The sequence below is a fragment of the Heterodontus francisci genome, chromosome 12 (assembly GCF_036365525.1).
Source record: "Heterodontus francisci isolate sHetFra1 chromosome 12, sHetFra1.hap1, whole genome shotgun sequence".
Classification (NCBI taxonomy): domain Eukaryota; kingdom Metazoa; phylum Chordata; class Chondrichthyes; order Heterodontiformes; family Heterodontidae; genus Heterodontus; species Heterodontus francisci.
The window spans coordinates 83,160,547-83,186,469 of record NC_090382.1 but is presented as its reverse complement, the minus strand read 5'-3'; the positions used below and the strand labels follow the sequence as shown (position 1 = coordinate 83,186,469).

At 42.3% G+C, this 25,923-nt stretch overlaps 1 protein-coding gene across 1 annotated transcript in view; it reads left to right on the top strand.

The window, feature by feature from the left end:
- LOC137375960 (folliculin-interacting protein 1-like) overlaps window positions 1–19,177 on the top strand; it is a 132,620-nt gene extending 113,443 nt beyond the window's left edge. Inside the window, 4 exon segments of the mRNA XM_068043760.1 lie at window positions 714–882; window positions 4,257–4,457; window positions 10,320–10,435; window positions 16,379–19,177. Of these exon segments, the coding sequence (XP_067899861.1) occupies window positions 714–882; window positions 4,257–4,457; window positions 10,320–10,435; window positions 16,379–16,457 (565 nt within the window). The 3' untranslated portion in view covers window positions 16,458–19,177.
- The last annotated feature ends 6,746 nt before the right edge of the window (window positions 19,178–25,923 follow it).

Sequence of the window (25,923 nt, the reverse complement as noted above, 5' to 3'; positions counted from 1 at the left end):
TTTCAGTTCATCAACTGTGGAATCACCCCCTAACCTTGCAGTGATTATATCACTTTTGCAACTCTTGTCAGCTTGGAGGTTATCTTACATCAATTATGGGAGCCTCCAATTGTTGCCTTAAACAAAAATTGAATAAATTTTAATATATTTTGTGGTGTATGGTACATTCTGAATCCATATGTATCTTGCTTCTAATTGTCCCTTCATCCAGAGATGATAAACCTTTCAAACCTCTTAATTAAACTACAGCCTACAACTAGTTCCATTAACAGGACTCCATTATTCTACTTGTTCCTCAGGGGTTAATTATATAGGGGTGCCTGAATATTATTAGATGCTTGCTGGAGCTGGCAAAATATCAATAACTAAAACTGTTGACCACTGGTGTACCACAAAACTATATTGTCGAGGTGTGATTGGGCTGTTCCGATCACTGACTGTCAATTGTCAAAGAGGAAGTTATAGCCAATCTAAAATCATAGGGTTGACCTGGTTGCAGCTTTATATATCCCTGAGTTGATATTTGTACTTCTGTTCCTTGCTTCACTGAAAACAAAAAAATCTTTAATGACACTATCCAGCCAGTGAAAGCCTGATTCTTGCAACATTGGTCCCAACTGACTGAAAAAAGTCAGACAAGTAAAGCGTTGGAGAGCTGTGGAATATATATTAGTGGACTTAAATTTAACTTCACTTTTTTTCCTCTCTTATAGGTCAAATGTAGTTGAAATAAGCTGCAACAAACCCAGTATGGCAAATTTTGGAAGGTCCCTTTTTGGTGGTTACTGCCCTTATTATGTATCTGACTTTGTTCTACATGGCACGGGCAGTGATGAGAAGCTGAAGCAGTGTTTGGCATCTGATTTAACACACGCTGTGCAAGTAGGTCACTCATTTTATATTTAACTTTGCTCAGTTTGTTTCATGAAGTGCATTTCAATCAACAACTTTGCAGAGGTTTGGTCACTGAAGTAGCTACAACAAACAACATAATTTACATTAATAAATCTGTGTGATCTATTGAAGATTTCTTGGGAGTTGGAGCTGTTTTGGGGTTTTTTAACCTCAGCTTTTTGATTCCAGATATCTAGAATCCAAATTGCATTTCACTAAAGTATAATGGGTATCTTTTGTGCACAGAATTTGCTGGACACCTTGGCACTGACAGCTTATTACTGTAAAGCCTGAAGAAAATATTTGTTTATTAGAAGAAGAAAGCAAATGTTGGGAGAATAAAAATATTCATTTGTTTATGATGTCACCTGCTCTCGTCCATAAACAGCATTTGAAATGTTCTCAGGTCCCAGCCATTGAACATAAGAAGTAGGAGTAGGCCATTTGGCCCCTCAAGCTTGCTCCGCCATTTAATAAGATCATGGCTGATCTGAATGTGGCCTTAACTCCACTTTCCTGACTGTCCCCCATAACTTTCTATTCCCTTGTAAATCAAAAATCTGTTCACTCAGCCATGAATATATTCAATGATCCAGCCTCCACTGGGGAAAAGAATTCCAAAGATTAATGACCCTTTGAGAGAAGAAATTTGAGACTGTACCCCCTAGTTCTAGATTTCCCTATGAGGGGAAACATCCTCTCAGCATCTATTCTGTCAAGCCCCCTCAGAATCTTATATGTTTCAATAAGATTACCCCTCATTCTTCTGAACACCAATGAGTATAAACTCAACCTTTCCTTATAAGACAACCCCTTCATCCCAGGAATCAGCCTAGTGAGCATTCTCTGAACTAGTTCGAATGCAAGTATATCCCTTCTTAAGTAAGAAGACCAAAGCTCTACGCAATTCATGAGTGTGAGCAGTGAGGAGGATGCAAAGAGGCTCCAATATGATTTGGACAAGTTGGGTGAGTGAGCAAATGCATGGCAGATGCAGTATAACATGGATAAATGTGAGGTTATCCACTTTGTTGGAAAAACAGAAACTCATTATTATCTGAATGGTGATAGATTGGGAAAATCGCTGAAAGCACGCATTCAGGTGCAGCAAGCAATTAGGAAGGCGAATGGTATGTTGGCCTTCATGGCAAGATGATTTGCATACAGGAGCAAGAATGTCTTACTGCAGTTATGCAGGGCCTTGGTGAGACCACATCTGGAGTATTGTGTGCAGTTTTGGTCTCCTTATCTGAGGAAGAATGTTCTTGCCATGGAAGGAGTACAAAGAAGATTTACTAGGCTGATTCCTGGGATGGCAGGATTGACGTATGAGGGGAGATTGGGTCGACTAGGCCTCTATTCACTCGAGTTTAGAAGAATGAGAGGGGATCTCATAGAAACCTATAAAATTCTAACAGGCTAGATGCAGGGAGGATGTTCCCGATGGCTGGGGAATCCAGAGCCAGGGGTCACGGTCTCAGGGTACGAGGTAAGCCATTTAGAACCGAGCTGAGGAGAAATTTCTTCACTCAGAGGGTGGTGAACCTTTGGAATTCTGTACTGCAGAAGGCAGTGGAAGCCAAGTCATTAAATATATTCAAGAAGGCGATAGATATATTAATGCCAAAGGGATCAAGGGATATGGGGAGAAAGTAGAAACAGGGTACTGAATTAGACGTAATAATAAAAGCAAAATACTGCGGATGCTGGAAATCTGAAATAAAAACCAGAAATGCTGGAAATACTCAGCAGGTCTGGCAGCATCTGTGGAGAGAGAAGCAGAGTTAACGTTTCAGGTCAGTGACCCTTCATCAGAACTGGCAAATATTAGAAATGTTTTAAGCAAGCGGGGGTGGGGCAAGAGATAACAAAGGAGAAGGTGTAGATAGGACAAGGTCACTGAGAATAACCGACCAGAAGGTCATGGAACAAAGGCAAACAATATGTTAATGGTGTGTTGAAAGACAAAGCATTAGTACAGATAGGGTGTTAACAGACTGAAAACTGAACAGCCGCAAGTACAAACATGAAAAAAAAAGTGAGTAGGCAAACTGAACAAACTAGGATGAAATAAAATAAACACAAAAAAGTATATAAAAGAAAAAATAACTAAAAATGAAAGTAAAATGGGGGGCCCGTCATGCTCTGAAATTATTGAACTCGATGTTCAGTCCGGCAGACTGTAGTGTGTTTAATCGGTAAATGCCATGCTGTTCCTCGAGCTGCGTTGATGTTCACTGGAACACTGCAGCAGTCCCAGGATAGAGATGAGAGCAGGGGGGAGTGTTGAAATGGCAAGCAACCGGAAGCTCCGGGTCATGCTTTTGGACTGAGCGGAGGTGTTCTGCAAAGCGATCACTCAGTCTACGTTTGGTCTCCCCAATGTAGAAGAGACCACATTGTGAGCAGCGATGATCAGCCATGATCTTTTTTGAATGGCGGAGCAGGCCCAAAGGGCCAAATGGCCTACTCCTATTTTCTATGTTTCTATGTTTACCAATGCCCTGTGCGTTGTAGCAAGGCTTCCTACTTTCATACTCCGTTCCCACATTTCATTTGTCTTCCTAATTACTTGCTGTACCTGCATGCTAATTGCTTGTGATTCATGTACGAGGACACCCTTCTGCAGTGTCTCCATGTAAATAATATTCGGCTTTTCAATTTTTCCTCCTAAAGTGGACAACTTCACATTTTTCCACATTATAGTCCATCTGACAACTTTTTGGCACTTACTTAACCTATTTATATTTCTTTGCAGGCACTTGGTGTCCTCCTCATAACTTGCTTTCCTACCTGTCTTTGTATCATCCGCAAATTTGGCTAAAATACCCTTCATCCAAGTCATTAATATAGATCGTAAATAGCTGAGGCCCCAGCGCTGATCCCTGAGGCACCCCACCAGTTACAGTTTGCCATCCTGAAAATGCCCCATTTATCCTGACTTTCTGTTTCCTGTTAGTTAGCCAATCCTCTATCCATGCTAAAACATCACCCCCAACACCATGAGCTCTTGTGTAGCAACCTTTTATGTGGCACCTTACCAAATGCCTTTTGGAAATCCAAATACACTGCATCCACTGGCTCCCCTTTATAAAACCTGCTTGTTACATCCTGAAAGAACTCTAATAAATTTGTCAAACATGATTTCCCTTTCATAAAACCATATTGATTCTGCCTGATTGCATTATGATTTTCGAAATGTCCTGCTACTACTTCCTTAATAATGGATTCTAGCATTGCCCAATAACATGTCATTGCAGGTTTACTAAATCCTATGATGAAATTGATCTTGGGAATCCAAGATGTTTGATATTTAATACATTAAATTGGAAGATAACTTCTGTCATATTCTTCCTGTTTAGCATTCAGTGTTGGATGAACCAATAGCAGAAGCTGTCTGCATTATCGCGGACTTGGATAAATGGACGGTGCAGCTTGCAAGTAGCCAGAGGCGCACCACAGACAGCAACAAACTTGGGAAAGAAGTACTTGTATCCAGCTTAGTATCTAACTTGCTTCATTCCACTCTACAGCTCTACAAACTAAATCTCTCTCCAAACTTTGTGAGTATAACACTATCAAGATATGGATGGTCCTACCACCTATAATTCTTCAGATAGATAATTCCTGAAAATAAAACTTGAATATTAATGTAGTTGGAAATAACTCTGCCTATCATCACTTTCCATTGTCCAATTAGGATATTTTGGAAATGTTTAATTTTAGCATTTATCTATTGTGATCTGTTCTAGCATATTCAAATAAATTTTCACTTGCCTATATACTAACATCTCAAAATCCAGTTTACCCCACTTTATAATGTCTTGGGGACAGGCACTGCTGTACCAACATCAATGTTGCGATTGATCTGGTTCACATCAGAGGAGGCGATGGCGTGGTGCTATTGTCACTGGACTAGTAACCCAGAGACCCAGGGTATTGCTCCGGGGGCATGCGTTTGAATCCCACCACAATTTGATTGAATTTGAATTCAATTAATAAATCTGGAATTAAAAGATAGTCTAATGATGGCCATGAAACCATTGTCGATTGTTGTAAAAACCCATCTGGTTCACTAATATCCTTTTGGGAAGGAAATCTGCTGTCCTTACCAGGTCTGGCCTACATGTGATGCGATTGACTCTTAAATGCCCTCTGGAATGGCCTAGCAAGCCACTCAGTTGTATCTAACTGCTACGAAGTCAATAAAGAATGAAACCAGATGGACCACCCAGCATCAAACAAGCACCGGAAACAACAACAGCAAACCCAGTCCGGTCAACCTTGCAAAGGTCCTCCTTACTCACATCTGGGGGCTTGTGCCAAAGTTGGGAGAGCTGTCCCACAGACTAGTCAAGCAACAGTCTGACATAGTCATACTCACGGAATCATACCTTACAATGTCCCAGACACTGCCATCACTATCCCCGGGTACGTCCTGGAAACCTCCAGCTGCTTACCACCTACTGCCCTCCCTCAACTGATGAGTCAGTACTCCTCCATGTTGAACACCACTTGGAGGAAGCACTGAGAGTGGCAAGGGCACAGAATGTACTCTGGGTGGGGGACTTCAATGTCCATCACAAAGAGTGGGTCGGTAGCACCACTACTGACTGAGCTGGCCGAGTCATAAAGGACATAGCTGCTAGACTGGGTCTGATGCTGGTGGTGACGGAACCAACAAGAGGGAAAAACATACATGACCTCGTCCTCATGAATCTGCCTGCCGCAGATGCATCTATCCATGACAATATTGGTAGGAGTGACCACCGCACATTCTTTGTGGAGACGACATCCTGCCTTCACATTGAAGATACCCTCCATCGTGTTGTGTGGCACTACCACTGTGCTAAACGGGATAGATTTCGGACAGATCTAGCAATGCAAAACTTGGCATCCATGAGGCGCTGTGGGCCATCAGCAGCAGCAAAATTGTACTCAACCACAATCTGTACCCTCATGGCCCAGCATATCCCCCACTCTACCATTACCATCAAGCCAGGAGACCACCCCTGGTTCAATGAACAGTGCAGGAGGGCATGCCAGGAGCAGCAGCAGGCATACCTGAAAATGAGGTGTCAACTTGGTGAAGCTACAACCCAGGACTACTTGCGTGCCAAACTGCGTAAACAGAGCTAAGTGATCCCATAAGCAACGGATCAGATCTAAGCTCTGCAGTCCTGCCACATCCAGTCGTGAATGGTGGTGGACAATTAAACAACTAACTGGAGGAGGTGGCTCCACAAATGTCCCCATCTTCAATGATGGGGGAGTCCAGCACATAAGTGCAAAAGATAAGGCTGAAGCATTTGCAACAATCTTCAGCCAGAAGTGCCGAGTTGATGATCCATCTCGCCATCTCTGCCTCCTCTTGAATTCCCCAGCATTACAGACGCCAGACTTCAGCCAATTCGATTCCCTCCGCGTGATATCAAGAAACGACTGAAGGCACTGGATACTGCAAAGGCTGTGGGCCCTGACAATATTCCAGCAATAGTACTGAAGATCTGTGCTCTAGAACTTGCCACACCCTGAGCCAAGCTGTTCCAGTATAGCTACAACCCTGGCATCTACCCTGCAATGTGGAAAATTGCCCAGGTATGTCCTGTATACAAAAAGCAGGACAAGTCCAACCCTGCCGATTACCATACCATCAGTCTACTCTCAATCATCAGTAAAGTGATGGAAGGTGTCATCGACTGTGCTATCAAGTGGTACTTGCTTAGCAATAACCTGCTCAGTGACGCTCGGTTTGGGTTCCCCCAGGACCACTTGGCTCCTGACCTCATTACAGCCTTGGTTCAAACATGAACAAAAGAGCTGAACTCAAGAAGTGAGGTGAGAGTAACTGTCCTTGACATCAAGGCAGCATTTGACCAAGTATGGCATCATGGAACCCCGGCAAAACTGGCGTCAATGGAAATCGGGGGAAAACTCTCCAGTGGTTGGAGTCAAACCTAGCGCAAAGGAAGATGGTTGTGGTTGTTGGAGGTCAATCACCTCAGCTCCAGGACATCACTGCAGGAGTTACTTAGGGTAGTATCCTAGGCCTAAACATCTTCAGCTGCTTCATCAATGACCTTCCTTCAATCATAAGGTCAGAAGTGGGGATGTTTGCTGATGATTGCACAATGTTCGGCACCATTCACAACTCCTCAGATACTGAAGCTGTCTGTGTAGAAATGCAGCAAGACCTGGACAATAGCCAGGCTTGGGCTGATGTGTGGCGTGAATGTTACTTGCCACTTAAGTTCCAGGCAATGACCATCTCCAACAAGAGAGAATCTAACCATCTCCCCTTGACATTTAATAGCAGTACCTTCACTGAATCCCCCACTATCAACATCCGAGGGGTTACCATTGACCAGAAACTGAACTGGCATAGCCATATAAATACTGTGGCTACAAGAGAAGGTCAGAGGCTAGGAATCCTGCGGCGAGTAACTCACAACCTGACTCCTCAAAGCCTGTCCACCATCTACAAGGCACAAGTCAGGAGTGTGCTGGAGTACTCTCCACTTGCCTGGATCGGTGCCGCTCTAACAACACTCAAGAAGCTCAACACCATCCAGGACAAAGCAGCTTGCTTGATTGGCACACCATCCACAAACATTCACTCCCTCCACCACCGACCTACTATGGCAGCAGTGTGTACCATCTATAAAATGCACTGCAGCAAAGCACCAAGTCTCCTTAGACATCACCTTCCAAACCCGCGACCACTACCACCTAGATAGACAAGGGCAGCAAATGCATGGGAACACCTCCAAGGCACACACCATCCCGACACACTATATCGCCGTTCCTTCACTGTTGCTGGGTCAAAATCCTGGAACTCCCTTCCTAACAGCACTGTGGGTGTACCTACCTCACATGGACTGCAGCGGTTCAAGAAGGTAGCTCACCACCACCTTCTCAAGGGCAATTAGGGATGGGCAATAAATGCTGTCTTAGCCAGCAAAACTCACATCCATGAATGAATAAAAAACATCAGCCTTGCTGCACCCTTTGACTGATCACTTATCTCCATGATGACCATTTCTGGAACCAGTCGGCGATCCATAAATTAGAACACCTATCATATAAACCTGCCTGGGGGTCTACCAACAAAACCTGATATGACTATCTGAAGTGGTGCTGCTTCTCTGCAACAAAATCCTCCTATTACTGCAGGATCATACTGACGAACAAGAGCAACCTCAAACTCCTTCCTCCTCCTTCATACTCTCTGTCCTCATTTAATATTAAATGCATGGCAATATTGCATTTTAAGGACGTTGTGTCGGATAATGTGTTAAAGATAGGATGTTATTTGCAGAAAAGAAGGATTAGAGGTGGGCTTTGTAAGAAGTCAATGGAAAGTCAGTTTGGAAAGGAGAAAGCACCAGAGAATGGAGATTCATTGATATTGGCGATAATAAAGTCATAAGGGGAAACTAGGTCTTCAGAATCTGAGAAGTTATGCATCCTGAAAGGAAAAATAAGGAATAGGAATATGTACTTAAAGGTATCGAAGCATATAGAGTAACCAAGAACCAAGCTGCAAATATATAAAGGCATTTTAGATTTTATAAATAGGAACATAGAGCACAAAAGCAAAGAAGTTATGATTTAACTATTTTCACGACACTGACTAGCCCACAGAGTATTTTGATCAGTTTTAGCCGCCATATTGTAGAGTATACATTTTTTTCATTTTTTCATGGGATGTGAGCGTTGCTGGAAAGGACAACGTTTGTTGCCCATCCCTAATTGCCCTTGAGAAGGTGGTGTTGAATTAACCAGAATTATAGCAGGCATGAGATGATATGGTTGTATCGTGAAAAATTTGCAATATTGGGACTGCTTCCACTGACCGAGAAAGCCAAAAGTATATTTACGTTTTAGAATTATTCAAGGTTTGAATAAAAGTTTATTTCCTCTAACTTAGGAGTCAATGGCAAAGAGTTATCAATTTTAAAATTGTTGCTGCAGGTGGGGAAGGAGGTTGAGAATTGTCGTTATATAGAGAGTTTAGAGCATGGAATACATACTACAGGGAATAGTTGAGACAGAGGCATGTGTTCTTTTAGAGAAGTGTAAATAAGTATTTAACGCAGAGAAAGATGCAGGGTTACGGAGAAACTAGGACAATGAGATTAGTTTTGGATTGATTTGGTATAGAGTTGAGCCAAATGCCCCTGCTTATCTGCTGTAAATTTCTATGTTTAATTTGACATAGCCCCATTGATGTTAAAGACCTTTTTGAGGTGTGAAAACTTTGTACAGTGAAGAAGGGGAAGATTGTGTGTGTCCAGAGAGAATTTGCTGAGAGTGTTGCAGAGCAGCTCAGATGGAGGTTCAAATGACCAAGGATGAGTAATGACTCAACGGAAAGATAGAAGAAAGGTTTTTTATTAGTGTGAAGTAAAGGTCTGCAAAGGAAACTCACTGAGCCCAAATGCCAGGCCCGGAAGTGCGACCCAACCTGCACCCGACACGTCGTCTGGTTTCGTTGGGGTCGAGTTGGGTAGCAGGCCTTTACCCATGTACTGATGTATAGGCCTGCTACCCGACCCGACAACATGTGTCAGGTTCAGGTCAGGTCGCACCTCCTGGTCTGTCATTCGGGCTCAGTCGGGTTTCCTTTGCTGACCTTTAGTGTGAAGGTGGTGGCAAACAATAGGAGTCTTAGGAGAGGCTTTGAAGTGAATGAGGTGGTTCAAAGATATAGGAATAGGCCTAGACAGGACCTGTGGTGAGTGATACACCACACAGGAGTATTTGGACTGCAAATGTAGTGTAACAAGTGGTCAGGTTGGAGCATCTATGGTGAATAGACAAGAGTTACTGTTAGTGAGCCAAGTAAGAGTTAAGATATGCATGCACTCATCAGGATGAAGTTATAGATCTGAAGGGCTCTGTTTGCGAGAGGGCAGGTATTTTACAAGATGTTACTAGAAACAGAGAGGCATGGGACTCAGTGGACAGACAGTTTGAGAAATTGATTCAGAAATTCCCTTTACTCCGCGCTCCCCTTTCTTACAGCACACCTCCAATTGTACCAGTGTAACACTTTTCCTCCCCTGTGATCCCCAAGTAAGGTTAATGTTAAATTCAGGCAGCTTTGCTTAACAGCAGCAGGAAATGAATTGAAAATGTTAAAACTCATTTTGCATCACACAAAGTCTCAACTGTTAGAAAATAATTTTGTTTGGTTATTCTGCTTTGGATTTGAGTTTAGAAAGAAAAGAGAAGCTGTCCACCACACTGCCAACCACCCCCCCCCCCCCCCAAACTCATTTTTTATGTAATTTGTGTATTTTGGTGTAGCAGGAGATGGAATACCAATTTACCTTCACAAATATTGGTTTAGATCAAATTACTTTGTGTGATTTCTTACAAGATGTTGAACTAATTTTGCTGCTTAAACTTTTTTCATATAGTGTGTAATGCACCTTGAAGATCGGCTGCAAGAGCTATACTTCAAAAGCAAGATGTTGTCAGAGTACCTTAAGGGCCAAATGAGAGTACATGTCAAGGAATTGGGCATGGTATTGGGGTAAGTGGTTCTGACCTTTGGACTGTGGAGATCAATTTTTGAAGATAACAAAGCTCAATTTGTAACATTGTGGTGTACACCTTGTTGGAGCACTGAAGTGCTACTTCAGAGTTTCAAAATGTGGCTGCAAACCTACAAACCAGTACTCAGTTCCTAATTTCCGATGTGCTGCCACTGGGCAGTGGATGGTGCTGGTGCCACCACCCCAGCTCATTTTTATATGTCACCTTATGATGAGAGCAAAGGTCAGAGAGTAGGTCATCTACCTGGCCACCCCTTCAGCAATGATTGAATTAGAATTAGAACATTACAGCGCAGTACAGGCCCTTCGGCCCTCGATGTTGCGCCGACCTGTGAAACCATCTGACCTACACTATTCCATTTTCATCCATATGTCTATCCAATGACCACTTAAATGTCCTTAAAGTTGGCGAGTCTACTACTGTTGCAGGCAGGGCGTTCCACGCCCCTACTACTCTCTGAGTAAAGAAACTACCTCTGACATCTGTCCTATATCTATCACCCCTCAACTTAAAGCTATGTCCCCTTGTGTTTGCCATCACCATCCGAGGAAAAAGACTCCGACTATCCACCCGATCTAACCCTCTGATTATCTTATATGTCTCTATTAAGTTACCTCTCCTCCTCCTTCTCTCCAACGAAAACAACCTCAAGTCCCTCAGCCTTTCCTCGTAAGACCTTCCCTCCATACCAGGCAAATCTCCTCTGCACCCTTTCCATAGCTTCCACATCCTTCCGATAATGCGGTGACCAGAACTGCACGCAATACTCCAGGTGCGGTCTCACCAGAGTTTTGTACAGCTGCAGCATGACCTCGTGGCTCCGAAACTCGATCCCCCTACAAATAAAAGCTAACACCCCATATGCCTTCTTAACAGCCCTATTAACCTGGGTAGCAACCTTCAGGGATTTATGCACCTGGACACCAAGATCTCTCTGTTCATCTACACTACCAAGAATCTTCCCATTAGCCCAGTACTCTGCATTCCTGTTACTCCTTCCAAAGTGAATCACCTCGCACTTTTCCGCATTAAACTCCATTTGCCATCTCTCAGCCGAGCTCTGCAGCCTATCTATGTCCCTCTGTACCCTACAACATCCTTCGGCACTATCCACAACTCCACCGACCTTAGTGTCATCCGCAAATTTACTAACCCACCCTTCCACACCCTCTTCCAGGTCATTTATAAAGATGACAAACAGCAGTGGCCCCAAAACAGATCCTTGCGGTACACCACTAGTAACTAAACTCCAGGATGAACATTTGCCATCAACCACCACCCTCTGTCTTCTTTCAGCTAGCCAATTTCTGATCCAAAGCTCGAAATCACCTTCAACCCCATACGATTGATGCACATTTTGGAGACACCAAATAAATGAATGAAATCCTTTTGAAGTTGAGGCTTGCTGTCAACAGCAAACCAGAAAGCTAATTTGTTGATGAGAGCATTGAATTTTATTACACATCAGCTGAGCCATATAAGCCAGGAAGGCCCCAGGAATAGTCCCTTGTTTCTGCTCATTTAGCTTATCCTGGCCTGGAGGATGTGATACAAGTGGCATCATCATTCTGGGTTAGGGAGGGCCAATAGGCCAACCTGTCCTGATCACTATTCAGTCACCTCTTCCGGGAGTGCATGCATGTGTGTGTTTCTGGATGTCAGCAGAATAAAGGAATCTGCTTCCCCGCGATACTCGCTCCAAACAGCCTGCCAACACTCGCTATTGAGATCAGGAATAATGGCTGCTTTGGCGAGGCATGGGGGAAGGGGGCATCTGTAACCTGTTGAATTGTACCACAGCAAGATGACAATACCTACAGGTGGGGATGTGGTAGGAATATGGGATTCTTTGGCCTCCTTGTCTCGAGAGACAATGGGTAAGCGCCTGGAGGTGGTCAGTGGTTTGTGGAGCAGCACCTGGAGTGGCTATAAAGGCCAATATTAGAGTGACAGACTCTTCCACAGGTGCTGCAGAAAAAATTGTTTGTCGGGGCTGTTACACAGTTGGCTCTCCCCTTGCGCTTCTGTTTTTTTTTCCTGCTAACTGCTAAGTCTCTTTGACTTGCCACACTTTAGCCCCGCCTGTATGGCTGTCCGCCAGCTCTGGCGATCACTAGCAACTGACTCCCACGACTTGTGGTCAATGTCACAGAAATTCATGTCGCGTTTGCAGATGTCTTTAAAGCGGAGACATGGACGGCCGGTGGGTCTGATGCCAGTGGCGAGCTCGCTGCACAATGTGTCCTTGGGGATCCTGCCATCTTCCATGCGGCTCACATGGCCAAGCCATCTCAAGCACCGCTGACTCAGTAGTGTGTATAAGCTGGGGATGTTGGCCGCCTCAAGGACTTCTGTGTTGGAGATACGGTCCTGCCACCTGATGCCAAGTATTCTCCGGAGGCAGCGAAGATGGAATGAATTGAGACGTCACTCTTGGCTGACATACGTTGTCCAGGCCTCGCTGCCATAGAGCAAGGTACTGAGGACACAGGCTTGATACACTCGGACTTTTGTGTTCCGTGTCAGTGCGCCATTTTCCCACACTCTCTTGGCCAGTCTGGACATAGCAGTGGAAGCCTTTCCCATGCGCTTGTTGATTTCTGCATCGAGAGACAGGTTACTGGTGATAGTTGAGCCTAGGTAGGTGAAATCTTGAATCACTTCCAGAGCGTGGTCGCCGATATTGATGGATGGAGCATTTCTGACGTCCTGTCCCATGATGTTCAATTTCTTGAGGCTGATGGTTAGGCCAAATTCGTTGCAGGCAGCCGCAAACCTGTCGATGAGATTCTGCAGACACTCCTCAGTGTGAGATGTTAAAGTAGCATCGTCAGCAAAGAGGAGTTCCCTGATGAGGGCTTTCCATACTTTGGACTTCGCTCTTGGACAGACAAGGTTGAACAACCTGCCCCCTGATCTTGTGTGGAGGAAAATTCCTTCTTCTGAAAACATGAACGCATGTGAGAGCAGCAGGGAGAAGAAAATCCCAAACAGTGTGGGTGCGAGAACACAGCCCTGTTTCACGCCACTCAGGATAGGAAAGGGGTCTGACGAGGTGCCGCTATGCTGAATTGTGCCTTTCATATTGTCATGGAATGAGGTGATGATACTTAGTAGCTTTGGTGGACATCTGATCTTTTCTAGTAGTCTGAAGAGACCACGTCTGCTGATGAGGTCAAAGGCTTTGGTGAGATCAATGAAAGCAACGTAGAGGGGCATCTGTTGTTCGCGGCATTTCTCCTGTATCTGATGAAGGGAGAACAGCATGTCAATAGTCAATCTCTGCACGAAAGCCACACAGTGCCTCGGTATACGCGCTCGGCCAGCTTCTGGAGCCTGTTTAAAGCGACTCGAGCAAAGACTTTCCCCACTATGCTGAGCAGGGAGATTCTACGGTAGTTGTTGCAGTCACCGCGGTCACCTTTGTTTTTATAGAGGGTGATGATATTGGCATCGCGCATGTCCTGAGGTACTGCTCCCTCGTTCCAGCACAGGCAAAGCAGTTCATGGAGTGCTGAGAGTATAGCAGGCTTGGCACTCTTGATTATTTCAGGGGTAATGCTGTCCTTCCCAGGGGCTTTTCCACTGGCTAGAGAATCAATGGCATCACTGAGTTCCGATTTTGTTGGCTGTATGTCCAGCTCATCCATGACTGGTAGAGGCTGGGCTGCATTGAGGGCAGTCTCAGTGACAGCATTCTCCCTGGAGTACAGTTCTAGGTAGTGCTCAACCCAGCGGTCCATTTGCTTGCGTTGGTCAGTGATTGTGTCCCCTGATTTAGATTTGAGGGGGGCGATCTTCTTGATGGTTGGCCCAAAAGCTCTCTTAATGCCATCATACATTCCTCTGATGTTTCCGGTGTCTGAGGCCAGCTGAATATGACTGCATAGGTATTGCCAGTAGTCATTTGCGCAGCGCCTGGCTGTTCTTTGTGCAGTGCTTCTGGCTGCTTTAAGTGCTACGGATGTTAACTCGCTGGAGGCTTTCTTGTAGTTCAGCAGTGTGATGCGCTTAGCGGCTATGACAGGTTCCAGCTCTTCAAAATGAGCTTGAAACCAGTCTGCATTTCTCTTCACACGTTTGCCATAGGTGGTCATTGCTGAGTCATAGATGGCGTCTCTGATGTGGGCCCACTTGGTCTCAGCATCCCCTGGGGGAGTGTTTTGAAGGGCTTTTACAAGTGAATTTAGAAATTTTTGTAACAGCTGGGAATAAGAAATTCTGCTCGTGTTGATGCGCGGGTGGCCCTTCTGCTTGGAGTGATGCAGCTTCTTTGGTTTGAGTCTAACCTTGCTGCACGCCGGGGAGTGGTTGGTGTCGCAGTCCGCACTGTGGAAGCTGCATGTGATTTGAACGCTGTTTATAGAGGCTCGCCTTGTGACGATGAGGTCCAGCCGGTGCCAACGATGTGATCTTGGGTGCCTCCATGAAACCTGGTGACAGGGTTTAGTGTAGAAGAACGAGTTGGTGATGCAGAGGTTATGATAGGTACACAACTCAAGATGACAATACCTACAGGTGGGGATGTGGTAGGAATATGGGATTAATGTAGGATTAGTATAAATGGGTGGTTGATGGTTGGCACAGACTCGGTGGGCCGAAGGGCCTGTTTCAGTGCTGTATCTCTACATAAATAAACAGAGGAATGTTGCACATATAGCTTGTACCAATCAGTTTATTGAATGACATCATCTTCCCCCTGGTGTTTTTCCTTTTGTCCTGAAGGCACTGATTCATGCTGGGGTCTAACAACATGGTGCTGGTAATTTTCTGGTACCTTAATGGAGTCAACCTAGTCCATCACACCCAAACCTGATTCTTATCTGTGTTCCTGTGTTCTTAAGTGCACTTTCCAGCAGGTAATGTTGAATAAAGATTGCAGTCCTACTCCTTCCAAGCAAAGATAGAATCCTGGACCCTTTCTGGAATGAATAACTTAAAGTACCACACCACAAAGTGCTTTTAACAACAGTGTTCCACCTCCTCTACAGTTTTGATCACGATTCAGTCAGCTCTCTGGGATGTTCTTGTTTTACCTGCTTGAAAGTATTTCCTAGTTCATTTTTCAAGCTTCCAAAAATACTTGGCAATGTTTTTTTTTCTGTCATTTTCTGTTGCCCTCTCCAAAAGGGTACAGTTCCATGGCACTGATCGCCCTACAGTAACTTGCTGAAATGACCACTTGAGCCTTCACCTGGTGTGCCTAATCCATTCAGCTGCAAGTAGTTAATCTCAACACTTCTGTATTTATTCGTTTTTTGGGATGTGGGACTACATATTGTCCATTCCTAATTGCCTTGAAGACACTAAGTCTACCATGCAGTGTGGGCCTGGAGTCCCTAAAAATGCCAGATCAGGCAGTGGTGGCATGCGCCCATCTTCAAAGGACATCAGTGAGCATTTGCTTACATAACAGTCCAGCAGCTTTTATAGTCATTTTGGTCAGTGTTAGATGCCAAATTTGTCAGATTTATTGATTGCACTCAGCAGCAGAAGCTGTGGCTGATTTCCCCCCCCCCCCCAACCCAAGATACCGAGGCTAATTTTAATGTCCTTTTCACTGCCATGGCTGAAATTTGCCTAATTCAACACAGCCTAGAAATTGAACAGTGGGACATTCCTTTCTGTATGGTGCAGATACTCACTGAATAGACTCTAGAGCAGGGAGTCACTTAAAAAAAACTTGTATCAAATATTGGATATATCCAGCTTAGTGAATTATGAACGCAATCATATTTTATGTCAGTCAGAAATAACAACCAACAGTTGGAAAGTTACATATTTTCTTTGAACCAAAATGCATCTATCAGTAAGATTTAAATAGTAGAGAGTAGCTAGGTGAAGGTGTGCTGATGTCTTGTGTACTTTGCTTTACAGAATTCTAATTTGAAACTACTACTTCTGTCTCCTCCTATCTTAGGATCGAATCCAGTGACCTGCCCTTGCTGGCAGCTATAGCAAGCACTCATTCACCATACGTGGCCCAGATACTGCTTTGAATTGCTTAATTGCCAAGTCATGTTGAACAATTGCAAGGGAAATAATTGCACAGACTGGAAGACAGCACCAAATTATCTACATACTCCATGCTCTGTAATTTCAGTCCTAAGTGGCAAAGCTTCTGTATTTTAGCTGCATGAAAATGCCATAGAAGAATATCGCGGTGATGGGGAAAAAAGGCTGTATTTCAAAACAAAACAGTCACCTTTCTGAACACTCTTAAACTATCCACAGCCAAAACAACAGTGGAGAATTTTGAAAGAGGAGATCAAAAGGGAAAGTAAAATGCTCTTAGTAATGTATTTGAGCAACCACAATTTGAAATCAAGAGCATGAAATTAAACGCAAAATACTGCGGATGCTGGAAATCTGAAATAGAAACTAAGTGCTGGAAATACTCAGGTCTGGCAGCAACTGTGGAGAGTGAAGCAGAGTTAACGTTTCAGGTCTGTGACCTTTCATCAGCATGAGATTGCTGTCTTCTGATTAATCTAGAACCATGACCTTGCATATACGGAAACTTTTTTTGACTTCAGGGAAGTCGGACTAACCTCTCCTGTTCTTTCTGAACCTGAACATATATTTACGTGTTTTTATTTTTTTGTACTCTCTGGACAGTGTGTTTGGAAAGAAATGTTTTGTACGTTTACTTTTACAAAAGCCCTATTAAGAATAAACTTCAAAGTCTATGTTTTAATGTTTTAGGAAGTACTTTTATGTAACTGACAAAGTTGAACAATGCTAATCATTGCCTTTTAATTAGTAAAGTCATTATCTATGATTGCTGTTGCTATCATTTAAGCATTGAAGCAGTGAAGGTGTGGGGATTACAGCCAATAAAATGATATAGGAAAGCATCAGTCACAGATGCAATGCACTCATTTGTTTCTATCAGTAACAGTCCATCAGTCAGCTGATCTGACCCCAACCTATTTTTAAAATGTTTTTAATGGGGCGGGGAAATCAATTCAATACTGTACTACCTCACAATACTGTACCAAGGGCTTTATTCTGCTCCCATTTCCGTTTCCTAAATTCCAGTTTAGCTTAGTTTTGATTTTGCTATTTGTTCTCTAATTTTATGCATGGTATTCAGCCGAAGGTGCTAAATGATGCAATGTATTAGCTTGCTCATGCACTGTTGTCACACAGCAATGAGTAGGACTAATGACCGAGGAAACCTTGGGGGTGGGTGGATTGGGAATGTTGCTTATATGGTGAGACATTGATCTTTAACATGTACTTCAGCATGTGGATTGTTTGAATAGGTTCTTCGCGTAGGATAATGTGATGAGACAATCTAATAACTTTCTTCTCTTGTCCACTTTTAGTGCATAATCAATCTTAACTTTACACAAAATATTTTATAGTATAGTAATCTCTGCAAGACTCTCGTCCCCAGTTTGACAGCACTGGTTTCACAACCTAATGCTCACCCTGGTTGAGACTGGGGTGGAATGTTGGGTAAGGATATGATTTGGCAGGCTTTAGTGGCTGCCTTGAAGTCCAGTCGTCCAGAAATACTACAAGTAAAAATCTTTCAGGACCAAAAGGGAGAAAAGGTGGAGTAAGAGGTTGAAATATGGGCAATAAACCAAAATAAATGTAATCTGATAAAATAAGCATCCACTTTGAGAAATTAGAATCTCTCATAGATTTATTAATACTTTTCAATAAGGAATTTTACTTAGGTTTGTGCCAGTGTGTAGTGTTTTCCCTCTATCTCCCTGCAACATGCATAGTAAGTCAAGTATCCCAGCTGCAGCCTTTTGGAGAGGAATGAAAGCTTGGTGTTTCTAGCAGCATTGTCAGGAGGCTGGCTTCCAGTCATCCATTTGCTGTCTTTAGTCAAGGAATGATGTATAGAATGGGGGAAAAGGGAGGGAAAAAAAATTGAGGATGAATTAAAATGATGGTTTCACAGGCACGAAAGTACAGTAGTAAATATCTTTGGTATACTGCTTGGAGTTTATTCTGTAATGTGTCTGAGCCAGCTACAGTATGAATTGATTTTGTGCTTGTTACTTCAATCACAGCCTTAATCATAGGGAATATAGGATGAGAGGCTTGGCTAACGTGAAAAACCTGATTTATTTTGGTTGAGGTAGTGATGTGCAAGATGCCAGGTACTTTTTTTTTTAAAGATTCAAAACTGAGTTCACTTTAATAAGGGATATTTGGATTTTTTGGGAGTGATGCTATTGATCTGTCTTGTCCTTTACTGTACTCAAAGACAGTACTCTTGTATAAACACAAAACTTCTCTTGCACTTTTTTCTTTCTTGCATCATAGTTTTAAAGTCTTAAGGGAGATTTTGTGTAACTTTTCAAAATAACTTGCAAGGTAATTTCTAAATAATTGCAACACATGAATGCTGAGTTTAAGAGCATTGTACACCGAAAGATCATTGTATTTAATATGTTGTCAATTGTAATGTCTTTTACAGTATTTTTTAATTTATTTGACTTAAATGGAAGTTATTGGCTAAACTGTACAAAACCTCCAGGACATTCTGTAAATACTTTCCCTAAGTGTGCAATATATAATTCCCATTTTGTTACTTTTGGAGAATTTTTTTCTGCAATAAATGTGTAAAGAAATTGTCAAGTGGTTTAACATAATGTCAGTGAGCATTTAACAGTGGCTGTTTATTTATCGTATTAACTCTAATGTTTGGAAAATTTTATTTTTGAGGAGAGGACCAGCTGGGTAATGAACTGTATTCAGAATGAGCTAACTGTTGAAAAAATATTCTTTTTTCACCTTTTAATACTAGTGTCAATATTGAAAAATTCAATTTAAGAATAACATTTTTCAGAATTAAATTTTTCTGCCAATTCCTTGAAGTTCCCTGTGATCGTTGGAACTTGATTTGAAAAAGACACAGTTTATATAGATTTTAGAAGCCATCTATCCAAATCATCAGGGCTTAATGGAGTTTATAGGACTTTGCAAAAAGAATACATGCCATTAGAAGTGTAGGTTAGCTAGAGTGAAGCTGCTTCATCTTAGAAGAGCACCCTCTTCTGGACTAAGGAGACATAAGTAGTAGGAGCAGGAGTAGGCAATTTAGCCCCTCAAGCTTGCTCCACCATTCAATACGATCTTGGCTGATCTCGTCTCGGCCTCAACTCCATTTTCCTGCCTGTTCTCCATAACCCCTCAACCCATTACTAATTAAAAATCTCTCTATCTCCTTAAATTGACATTTTACATTTCCCACTCCATCAAGGTAATGTACATCTTGTTGGTTATATGTGTCACTTCTGCCACAGATTGTACCTATCTAAATATATGAAGCTTTTTATTTTGAAAAAGTGACATCAAAAATGATCTCTTTTATATTAAAATAATCTAATGAATTAAATTTGCAAACCTGCCATCTTTGCTAGCTGGGAAAATGAAATTAATCATTTAATGCAGAATTTTGGTCAGTCTTGGCCTCTGGATTTGCACTTTCTACAAATTAAGTTGAAACTGTAATAATTTTATTAGGTTTTTACAGCTGACAGACAAAACTTTCATCCCCCTCAGTCTGGGCCAGATTTGAACTTCTTGCTATAAAGCAGCAGATCCTCTTGAGGTAGCTGGTACAAAAATTGAGTCTACCTTGGGCATTCTCTTGGGTATTGGTTACTCCCGTAAGCAATGTGAGCAGCTTAAATTCAGGAGTATGCCAATAGTACCCAGTACTATTTATGCAGTTGTGTAACCCGGAGTGTGACAATAGGACACTTTATGATCAGGACTGGATACCATGTATTTCAAACATGCTCTTGGATGCTTCTCTAGTCTTTTCAAAGACAGGCAAATACTTGGTATGATGCCAAATACAAACTGTTAATTTATTTTATATACAGCAAGTGAACACCATGTAACAGATGTAAATAAATCTCATCCTGATTCAACTAACTGCAGAACCCTCTGAGAATATGAAAATTAATAAATATCCACACTAGCAGTATTATCAGGCTGACTTAATTTGTTACTGTTTAGTCTTCTGATCTTAGTAAGCTCTGACCTTCATGAGTGAGTTTCCCCTCACTAGGCTAGGCTTCTTCCCCAGGCCCAACTGGCTGGCAGCTTGTCCCAGCTAATGGGAGGGTTGTCCCTCTTAATCCTTTTTCAATCATTAATTCATCAGTAGTGTTGCCAATAAAACCTTCTACCTATATTTTCACCTAGATGTCTGCCACACCCCACCCCCCGCTCCCCTTGCAACGAAAAGGGTTTGAGTTTGAATAAAGCATCTGTTATTGCTGACTTGAGAGCTATGATGAGATAATTGACTTTCGTTGCTTGAGATCAACTGTGAGCTATGCCATGCCACAAACTGGTTCATCTGGCTTTTGTACATGACTTCAATGTCTGCGGCCATTTTTTAAATGTCCAAATTCAGTTTTTTTTTAATACATTTAAACCTAACTCATTCCCAAATCCTTACCATGAAATAGAGATCAAAAATCCCAAAATGCAACTTCAGTTTAAATTGTTTTTATGTTTTAAAAAATTGGATGAAATGACGAACAATAGTATGAGAATATTTGGCTCGTTATGAAGTGATAGCTACTTACACCCAGCTATAAAGTTCAGAGGAGTTCCAGAGTGTGATCGGTGATTTTTTTCTTCCATTCATCTTTCGTCAAGTCAATAACCTTATAGGCTACAATTAGATGGGTACTAGCCACACTCATCAGGAACAAGAACATTGGTTGATTTCCCTCTCTCGAATACCTAAGTGCCGGAGTTAATTATAGCATCCTGCTGTCACCTTTCTGAGATCATACATGGACATTCTGGTTTGTATAACTTGCATGAGGCAGTGGTTTTCAGATTTGCTACATCATGGTAGTTGAGTAACGTAATTTGTCTCGGTCGTACTTTTGGGGGAGGCAAAGGGTGGAGGCCAAAGCCTAGCAGTTCAGATTGGCATTTTAATTTCAGCATTAACTATTTATTTTAAATGGGTTAATTCAGATGTTAACAATTAGGCTAGTTAGAAAATCTAGTTACAAGAGCCTCCCTGAGAAGAATGGAAAATCAGAGGAGCCCAGGCCATTATGTACATTTCCTGATGGCTAGCTCAAAGCAATATTGGCATAGGGACAGATTGTCTCCTTGGCTGCAAGTAATACATGATCTGGTGAACTAAGAACAATCTGATCAATTTTTATTTTTACCTATTCTGACATTTTGGGCTGAGCAGCTAAATACCATTATTTTCCACAAGCTCACTCTCTGCTTATTTTGGTGAGCCAGTATCCATAGATGTTATATTTTAAATGTAATTCTGTGAGCCATCAGAAGGTATGAATGTTGGATCCACAGAACCTACCCCCCTCCCCAAAGCTTTAGAAAGACGTTACACCATTAAATTTCTCCATTCCAGTGACAAGTTTTGTAGTACCTTTACCCTAGCTTCTCTATCTCCCTTGCTGCCAATTGATGGGAAGCCTTCCTTGTAACTGCTGTGAGTATTCCTGAATGAATAGCTTACAATGGAAAAACAAACTGATAATTCGCATTGAGCAAGTAAAGAGCATCTACCCCCGAATGAAGGCGGAAAAGTCTTTGACCATCTTCCCTTCTGATAATTCTGGGGAACAGTGAGCCATTACGTCAAATGGGGCTCCAAAGGCAAATAAATCTTTCTTCTGCCCCTCCTTCCACTTCAGTCCATCCAAGCCTGTTAATTTTCTCTTATTCCATAGGATTTACAATGCACAAAGAGGATCACAAAGACCTTTGTATGCATCTCAAAGCACTTAATCAATATTGACTTTGTTAACAAACACTAATCCTAGAGCTGGTGTTGCCTCATCTGTATGAGGTCTGAAAAGAACAGTCCATGGGGCTGAGTAATTGTTTTAACTCTGTTATTTGGTGGCAGGGAACTTGCACACTTAGTTCTTTTTATTTTTCCACTCCTTAGTTTTCTTGGCTCCACTCCTGAAGGTGGTGACTCATGCTGAGATATGGACTGACAGTCCATGTGTGAGTCTTTACAGTAGATAATGGTAGGGTGTTTCACCATGGAAAGCATCATAAGCAAGTCTAAAGCAGTCTTCACCTAATACCCATACATGCACACTTTCCAGCATAGATCATCAATGGATGAATTTCTGTTTCTAAAATGTTTGGCTTATAAATAACTAAGCTCAATGTATTTCTATAGAACTGTTATTAAAATGGGTTTAAGCGGGTTACACCCATCAGCTGACAAATCACTATACCATACTTGGCAGATATATATGAAGCATTTTAAAACTATTTAGTACTGCTTTCTGTCCCTATTTCAAAAGGCTGCATTTCCTGACAATGCAACCACTAGGTGGCACAGTACTAGCACATGAGCAAATGCAGCCTCTTCCACTGAAATGTCACTGCGATGTTTTGGGCAGCTGCCAGGATTAAAGATGGTGCTGCTCAATATATTCAGTTATTCGAGTGGGTACTGAAAAACACTATACAGATGATTCGAGAACTTGAGGAAATGCATACAAGAATAAATTGACTACCCTGGGTCCTTACTCTTTTGAGAAGAGGAGACAGCTGACAAGTATTTAAAATTATGAAAGCTTTAGATGAATTAGAGATATTCTGTCATGTACAGAATTTAAACACAAACGATCATATTTGCAGGTTAAGGGCAACATAAAATAGGAAATGGAGTAGGAATGTTTTGTTTTACAAAGTGCAAATGTGTGGAACAGATTACTGATGCAGGTGGTATGATAAACTTGTATTAGTTTTGAAAATAAACCAGACAGGTATTGACAACACATGGAATTCATTAATAGAAAAACTGTGGATAGGTAGCTGTGGACTGTAAGTCTGGTGCCTGAAATTGTTCCTATGTGACTATTATGTGGTTAGCTCACATTATTAAATAGAGTCCTAGAATGGTTACAGCACTGAAGGAGGCCATTCGGTCCTTCACATTTGTGCTGACTCTGCAAGAGCAACTCAGCTAGTCCCACTCCCGTGCCCTTTCCTCATAACCCTGAAAATTTTTTCTCTTCAGATAATTATCTAATTCCCTTTGAAAATCATGATTGAATCTGCCTCCATCACACTTTCAGGCAGTACATTCCAGATTGCCACTACTCAGTGCATAAAAAAAGTTTTTCCTCATGTTGTCTTTTAGTTCTTTTGCAACTCATCTTTGGTTCTCGAGCCTTCCACCAATGGGAACAGTTTCTCGATATCTACTCTGTCCAGCCCTCTCATGCTTTTGAAAACCTCTCTCAAATCTCCTCTCAACTTTCTCTTCTGTAAGGAGAACAGCCCAGCTTCTCCAATCCACGTAACTGAAGTCCCTTATCCCTCGAACCATTCTCATAAATCTTTTCTGCACCCTCTCTAATGCCTTCACATCTTTCCTAATTCCAGAATTGGACACAGTACTCCGGTTGTGGCCAAATCAGTGTGTCACAAAAGGTTCACCATAACTACTTTGCTTTTGTACTTCATGCATCTATTTATAAAGCCCGGGAGCCCGTATACCTTATTAACCACTTTCTCAAATAGTAAAAACATTTGACATATTTTCCTTTTTTATGTGCATAAAAGATATTCTTTTAATTATTTCCATCTGAAGGACACACCGTTCATGATCAAGGAGGAAGGCAAGCAAAATGCTGTCCGGTCTCCACCAGTACTGCTACCAAAATGGCCATTAGAAGATATGTGAGAGTCGTCTACAAATAATGTTTATTTCAAATAGTATACATTTTTACAAAGTTATCTATAATTTCTTTGTTTAAAGGTTTGGGAACTTGTATCTTAGTTTTTCTCTGAGCCATACAGAGAATGACATGCTTTCATTGATGCTTCTTGGTGTGTTTACAGTCAGACTGAGTTGTAAGCTAGGCAGAGTATAGAAACTTGTTGAAGACCAGGAACGAAGTGCAACTACTGCTCTATGTATGGCCCATGTGAGATCATGACGGACTCTAATACCACATTGTATGTACTAAGCGCCTTCCAAAAACTACTTGTTTTTTTTTAAAAAGTATTCCCTTTTTCTCTTTCCTGAAGGTAGTGAGTCATGTCAAGTTCTTATCCTAATTGCCAATTCTTGTCAAGTCATTGAGAAAAGGACATAGCTAGAAATGGAAATTTGGGTGGGCCCCATTTTATAGTCGACAGGCATTGACCAAAGGTGTGATGTCACAGTAAGTTACTTAGACTGTACAAATGATATAAGTTGCAGCTTTGTTTTCAATGCTGCTTCCTCCCAGTCACCCCGATGGACACAACATTGAAGTACATCACAGTAAATTGAGAAGTCAATTTAAGTGGTCCAGTTAAAAACCCAGCTCAATGAGCACAGTGGTGCTCAAACTGGGGTCTGCAGAGACCTTTTAGGAGGTCTGCGATGCAGGTCTGGTATTACATGTGGCTTGGTCAAGAATGAGTGAGTGAGTGGCAACCGGAGGCGTGTTCTGCCCTTCCCCCTGCTGCTCTCATGCTTTCTATGTGCTCTGCTCTCTGCGTTCTCCTGCTGGAAATATTCTGCAGGTCAGGCAGCATCTGTAGAGAGAGAAACAAAGTAAACATTTCAGGTCAATGACCTTTCATCAAAACTGGAAATAGAGTCAGTCATTTATGGCACAGAAGGAGGCCATGCCAGCTCTCCATGGAGTTATCCAGTCAGTTCCACTCCCCCGCTCGATCCCCATAGCCCTGCAGTTTATTTCCTTCAAGTGGCCATCCAATTTCTTTTTGAAGTTGTTGATTGTCTCTGATTCCACCACCCTCGTGGGCAGCGAGTTCAAAGTCATTACCACCCGCTGTGTAAAAAATATCTTCCTTGTATTCCGCACTACACCACACCCTCTTCCCCCGCCCCCCCCCCCCCAACTTGCCCCTCTGCGTCTTTTGCCCAAAACTTCTAATCTGTGTCCCCTACTCCTTGTACCATGTTAATGGGAACAATTTTCCTCCTGCACACTTCTATTAAATCTCCCCTCAATCTACTTGGTTCTAAGGAGAACAATCCCAGCTTTTACAACCTAACCTTGTATAAATAGAGATGTAAAAGGTTTTAAACATGTACAGAGGCAGGGATATGGGGGAAGAGGAGGAAAGAACAAAAGGGGGAAGGTCTGTCAGAGGATGGAAGGCAGGAGAGATTAAATGACAGAAGGGATTAAGGTGTGAGATCCATATTTTGTTTATTTTCTTATCCCATTGCCATCGCTCAGTCCGCAAGCATGACCATGAGTTTCTGATTGCTTGCCATTTCAATTCACCACCCTGTTCTCATGCCTATATTTCTGTCCTTGGCCTGCTGCAGTGTTCTAGTGAACATCAACGCAAGCTCGAGAAACAGCATCTCATCTTCCAATTAGACACTCTACAGCCTTCTGGACCCAACGCTGAGTTCAACAATTGCCTTGTTTTATTTTATTCTTTTAACCATGTGACTGCCCTAAGCTTGGTTAATCATGTTTGTGCTTT